This window comes from Microtus ochrogaster, linkage group LG4 (genome assembly GCF_000317375.1).
Source record: "Microtus ochrogaster isolate Prairie Vole_2 linkage group LG4, MicOch1.0, whole genome shotgun sequence".
NCBI lineage: Eukaryota > Metazoa > Chordata > Mammalia > Rodentia > Cricetidae > Microtus > Microtus ochrogaster.
The window spans coordinates 65,125,121-65,131,836 of NC_022030.1; the positions used below are offsets into that span (position 1 = coordinate 65,125,121).

A 6,716-nucleotide genomic window follows, 5' to 3' on the forward strand; every position below is an offset into this window, starting at 1 on the left:
TCTCTCTCTCTCTCTCTCTCTCTCTCTCTCTCTCTCTCTCTCTGGCTCTCATAGATATTCTAATTTATTTATACATATGTGTGTGTGTGTGTGTGTGTGTGTGTGTGTGTGTGTACACACATATATGTTGTCTTCCTAGGAGAGACTAGTGGGTCTGAGATACACATTTCTCTTAATTCAATGAAGAGTCTTTGCTACAAACAATTGGATTGGTGCTGCATTCTCACTCAGCAGAGAAGATGATACTTAAGTTTCCCAAACAAAGAGGGAAAAACTCAAACACACACATGCAATATACAGCATATATATTGCTTTAGGTAAAGAAACAAGATATTTAAAAATTAACACTTTGAAACAAGCAAGAACTAGGATTAATAATGCACCTGAAAGTACTATACAAAGCAAAGAACCTTTCTAGAAGACATAGAGAAAATTTATGGTGTTCTTAAGGTTATGGTTTATCTCAATAACTTTCAAAACCTTAAATGATACAAAAAGTACTAACATCTTAACTGTAACCAGATTTCATATTATCCTAAGCAAGAAAATCTGGTTGAAATACCTTTTAAAATTTCTGTGATTTCTTAAAAGAGCAAACTGCAATTTTCCTAAATATCAAAAGGGCAAGAAATGAGAAACAGCATGTGGCTTCACAAACTGTTTAGAGGCAGCTGGAGAGAGGGATCTGCACCTGACACTGAGGGAAGGATTAACGCTGCTCTCTCGGTCAAGGCTACTAAGAAAGCCATAGACACAGCAGTGGGCTGGGAACATGTGAAAAGAATAAGGAAAAAACACAAGCATGCACACCATGGACTTGTGAAGCACTCTGTAAGCTTTTCCTGTGAGACGGTTATGATAGCAGATGATACATCAAGCACAGGTCTGGCTTCAGAGTTTCCCAAAGGACAAAGTGAACTTCTCAAAGGACAAAGAACAAAACAATTGATAAGCAGGCCAACGACTGCAGTTGCTTCCATTCGTCATTTCCCAGCATTTGTGTCGATGTCTTATCCCCTCACCTTGGTGCTGAGGGAAAGGAGGAAACTGAAATCTTCTAAGCTACCAGAACTAGATTTCTTCTAAGTAACTTTGATCAAACACTCAACCAGTTCTAAAGTATTCCTTTCTTCATTTTTGTCTTATAAGTATCTTTCTTCTTAGTGTTCTTGTTAAAAAGACTGGCTATTTAGGGTCCTGGTTATATCCATCTCTTCTCATTAAAAAGACATAACTTCTAGTATGGATGCTGTTGTATACAACATGCATGCAACTCTAAGAAGAAAGACAATATTCAACTATTTTTAAAGAAGAAAAGGAGATACATCAGAAAAAAGAAAAGTCAGGAATTACATCCAAATGAAGATCCAACTGTCTGATCCCTGAAGAATGAAACTACTGTTACCTAAGCAACCAGGTTAGTGTATCTGGGAAATGAAGATGGACAAGAGTGACAGAAAAAAACACTAGCATACTGATTTAATTTCAAATTTCAAAGCTGGGAAGTCACTTTGAATGAGTAATTCTTGCCACCAAAATGGCACATGCTTTCAGAGCATACTCTCTGGCTAAGGTCAAAAGCAATGGAGAAAAACAGCATTGTTTCTGCAATCCTTCCTGAAATCAGCCCAGCCTTCAAGATATTCTGAGCTGGGCTTGCCAGATCTTACCATAGGTAGTCTGCTCAACATCCTCCTTTGGTAATCTTTTGGCATTCCTTCTACTGTTTCATGGTATTGGGCCAGAAATGTCCTGATAACAATGCTTATTATCTAATCAGCCTAGCCAGGTCCATGTTGCTCACTCTTCTTCATTTCCAAGTATATACAAAACTCAATCTGGCTGGAAATATACTTTCCCTTTTTAGAACCCCTTAGAAACCTAGATACTGTAATACTCAACTTGCAACTATCTCTTGCCCTTAAGTTTCCTGGAGTTTGGCCAGGTAAAGCCTTTGGGTGCAGCTCTTGATCCATGTGTTTGCAACTTGACATTTTCTATAATTATGGAACCCATGGCTTATGTGCCATTCAGAAAAAATAAGATTGGCTTTTTTATTCTTTTCTTTAAGGCTTGGAATCAAAATACCTCCCGAAAATTATCTACTTTCAAAATTCAAAGTGATCTAAGTCTACCACAAATGACAAAAACATTTTTTAATTATAGAATGAACTAAAGCAAAACTGAGAGTAAAATAAAGTGGATTTTTGTTTTTGTGTTTAATGAGAATTTTAAGACTTGTTTAATTCTGGCTGGAGGTATAGCTCAGTAATCGTACACTTAGCTAGCATGTATAAGCTTTAGGTAAGAAGAAGGTAGGCATGGAGGGAGGAATGGAAGGAAGGAAAGAAAGAAAAAGGAAGGGAGGATAATTCTGCTCGTATCAACCACAAGGTAGAATGGAACATACTGCAGCTAAGTGTCGATAGTAACAAACATGGCAACAGCAACCACTTTACACAAACCACAGGGTGGCACTTCCCCTCTCTTAAAACAAGTCTACCAGAGGTTGCCCTTCCTAAAGCTAACAAAGACTTTGGGAATACATCAGTCATTCTATGAGTTTATTCCTCTGTTGAAAGAGGTTTCAACTTAAAAGAAAAAAATCTGCTGTACAAAATGTCAAACAGCTGCCCAAGACTCACCTTTGTCAGGAGTACGAAGTGTCAATTTCTTAACTCCATCAACCAGCACACCAGTGTTGCCATGTCTATCTTCTGAATCGCTGTCATCAAATTGAGCCTCTATAATGACATCAGGACTATTACAGTCTTTTGGGGACTGCTGCTGGTGTCCACAGCACTCCTCAGAGATATCAGCTTCATAAGTAACTTCTGTTTCTTTGTCATTGCTCTCTGATTTAATTGCCTGAAGAAAGGAGATAGAAAAATTCTTTTAAATCACTGCAGGCAGCTGGCAATATTAAATATTCATAACACGTGATTAGAAAAAAAATAGACCTCCCAGAACTTGGGAGGCAGAGGCAGGTGGATCTCTGTGAATTCGAAGCCAGCTTGGTCTACAGAGTGACTTTTAGGATAGGCTCCAAAGCTACACAGAGAAACCCTGTCTATAAAAACAAAAAAAGATAAAAATAGACCTTTATTCTTACAATGCACAGACTTCCCTAAGGTAGATAAACAAACCAGCAATACCAGGCTGGTACTCAAGTCTTTAAGATGCCACCTTCTCAGGATTCTGATCTACATATTTATCCCCTCTCCCAAAAGCCTAGAATACTAGAAAGTTCCATGCTGCTTCATGAAATTTTATCACAAAGAAGCAATCAGCATGTTAAGAAAGGATAAAAGAATTCACCCAGGTATGTCACAGTGTTTCCCATGGATCCCTCTAGGAATGACTTCCAGATAAGATGGTAGACTCCCAAGACGCTTCCATGTGACCAAAGAGAAAAAGTCAGAATAGGGAAAGATTCTGTTCCAAAGAGAGGTGAGAAGGAGCTTCAGAAATTCAAAAACACAGTGGTAGAACACTAGGAGGTAGGCTGGGGTAGGGGGATACAGAAGCATTATCCAAAAGCAAAAGTTCTCTTCTCTGGAGGCTACAGGGAGTTGAGCCCAGAGAGTAGGCTGCTAAATGGAAGATCCCAAATAAAACTCAAAGAGGTACTCATACCAGCAGATGCATAAACCACAACACAGAAACATAAGAAACATGAAAAAGCAAGGTAATACGGCTTCTCCAAAAGATTATAACTCCTGAAATCAAAGACAGTGAAGTCAGTTAAGATTTCAAAAGTTTGTTAGTGAAAACAATCAATGACTTCAAAGGTGATACAGATTAAACTCAATCCAGGACCTAGAATGGGAGACATCAACCTTAAGGAAAACACTGACAAAATGGATGAGATCAGCAGCAGCATGGCTGAGAAAGTCAGCAAGGAAAAGTGAGAGATTCTGAAAACAGACAGTAACAACAACAAAAACAAACAGAAATTAACAACTCAATGAATCAAATAAAACACACTGGATACCATCATCCACACACTCAATCTGGCAAGAAAGAAAATACTGGGGATAGAGAGCAAAGCTGATGGCATGCTACATTCAAACATCAACAAAGAAAAAACAAACTCTGGGATACAATCCAAAGGCCAAACCTAAGAAATTACAGGAAAATAGAAGAAACTGAGATAAAGAACATAAGATGCTGTGGAAAAGACAAAATTAGACATAAGAGTTTATAAAATGTTCTCTTAAAGATAAAAAGCCTTGGGGCTGGAAAGACAACTTTGCAGTTTACAGCGCATGCTGTTTCACAGGGGACCAGAGCTTGGTTCCCAGCACCCACATGAGCCTGAAACAGGACAGCCACATGACAATATTCGTTCCCATCTGTATGAGTATGGTAAACCAAACATCAAACAAATAAGCCGTGTGTGATTGAGTTACTGAAGAAAACATGTGACCTTATATGTATATTGGCCTATCAACATCAGCAAAAAGTATAGTAGACTCTGTGGGTTCCAGATGTTACTATCACACTGCACCCTTCTTAGGACTCTACTTCTGCATGAAAAACTAAAACCTTATACAAGTTAAACATACAATAAAAACTAGAATGACCACAAATATGTGTATATAAATACAAAAAACAGATTCAATCACTATTTATAGTTTGTGCCTATCACTCTTTTAAACAAAGAACAGAAAGTCCCCCTTGGTGAGTACTGTCACAAGCCTCTATCTTAACTGGGGTGACAGACTAATACCAAGGTACATTAAAGAACTCATTCTTGAGTACGTTACAGGCCCATACACTATTTAGGAGCCACAAACACAGCAAAGAACAGTTAACCAGGAATAAGTTCAGTAAGAACTGTGGAAGGAATGAAGAGTGAAGATGTCAAGAGATGCGAGGATGTGCGGGGTTACTAGCAACACTGCATTGTTTGAGCATGCTTCAGTAGAAGCAACATGTAAACAGAGACCTGAATAACGTATTGACGTTGATCATGTGAAGAGTCTACTAAATTTAACTGGGAGATTTCAAAATATCAGCTACCTACTTTCAGCAAACCAGATTAATAGTCTAATTAAATCACATGAAGATCATACTTAATGAAAGATTACCTTACAAGGGTCAGAAAAGTTAATAAATCCTTCCTACAATATTATAGTACTATGGTTTCCAAATGCTGTAACTATTCCCAGATGATTAATGCTATAATGTTCACTTAGAAAACCAAAGTGAAATATTTTTTTTATTTTTATTTTTTATTTTTTTTGGTTTTTCGAGACAGGGTTTCTCTGTGGTTTTGGAGCCTGTCCTGGAACTAGCTCTTGTAGACCAGGCTGGTCTCGAACTCACAGAGATCCGCCTGCCTCTGCCTCCCGAGTGCTGGGATTAAAGGCGTGCGCCACCACCGCCCAGCTCCCAAAGTGAAATATTATAAAAATTTCACATAATAATAATAATAACATGTTTATAAAAACTCTAAAACATAATCCCAAAATTTTGGAAAAATGGTTTTATGAAATTATAGAAAGAAAAAAACTTGTATATAATGGTTAGTTTTTCTGAGCAACACTAAATAAGCTTTATAACAATTAAAAAATTAAAAATTTAAAAACTTGGGAGTTCTTACTAGGTGTGGCAGGTCATACCTATATACCCAGCATTCAGGAGATTTGAAGCATGGGGATTAAATTTGAGGCTACTACGGTTTCTCAGGAAACTGGGAGTCAACCTACCTCAAGATCTAGCAATACCACTCTTGGGAATATACCCAAAAGATGCCCAATCAAGACTACGAAAGCATTTGTTCAACTATGTTCATAGCAGCATTATTTGTAATAGCCAGAATCTGCAAACAACCTAGATGACCCTCAATGGAAGACTGGATAAAGAAAGCATGGCAAATATACACAATAGAGTACTACTCAACAGTAAAAAAACAATGACATCTTGAATTTTGCATGCAAATGGATGAAAATGGAAAACACTATCCTGAGTGAGGTAACCCAGACCCAAAAAGATGAATATGGGATGTACTCACTCATTAGTGAGTACATGAAGCCAATGATAATGGCACTGGGATTTGATTCTACTGCATGGTCTGGCTTTATGGGATCCTAGTCTGTTTGGATGCACACCTTCCTGGATGGAGGGGGGAGGGCCTTGGACTTCCAACAGAGCGGGGTACCCTGCCCTCTCTTAGGACTGGAGGGGTAGGGGAGAGGGTGAGGGAGGGAGCGGGAGGGAAATGGGAGGAGATGGAAATTTTGAATGGTATTATTTATAAAGCAAAAAAAAATTAAACACCAAAAAAAAAAAACACTAATAAGGGGACAATGAACTCAAGAGACAGTTGTCAAAGATTATAAATGAGCAATAAATACAAGAAAACCCCTCTGAAAAAAAAATTGAGGCCACTAGAAAATGAACTGTACAGGAGGATTTGGATAAAGGAAGGTTGGACAGGGGAGCACGGAACCACAATTCTTAGTTAAGGGAGCCACTTTAGGGTTGGCAAGAGACTTGACCCTGGAGTGGCTCCCAGGACCCCATGGTGATGTCCCCAGTTAGTCCCTTGGGCAGCTGGGGATAGACAACCTGAAATGACCCTATCCTATGGCAATACTGACGAATATCTTGCATACCACCATAGAACCTTCATCTGGTGATGGATGGAGATAGAAACAGAGACCCACACTGGAGCACTGGTCTGAGCTCCCAAGGTCCCAATGAGGAGC

General features: G+C 38.7%; 1 protein-coding gene across 2 annotated transcripts in view; it reads right to left on the reverse strand.

The window, feature by feature from the left end:
• Dis3l2 (DIS3 like 3'-5' exoribonuclease 2) overlaps positions 1-6,716 on the reverse strand; it is a 315,411-nt gene that overhangs the window by 238,242 nt on the left and 70,453 nt on the right. For both annotated transcript variants that reach the window (XM_026786355.1, XM_026786354.1), the window contains one exon: positions 2,646-2,868. In XM_026786355.1, the coding sequence (XP_026642156.1) occupies positions 2,646-2,868 (223 nt within the window). The remainder of the gene's footprint in view (positions 1-2,645; positions 2,869-6,716) is intronic.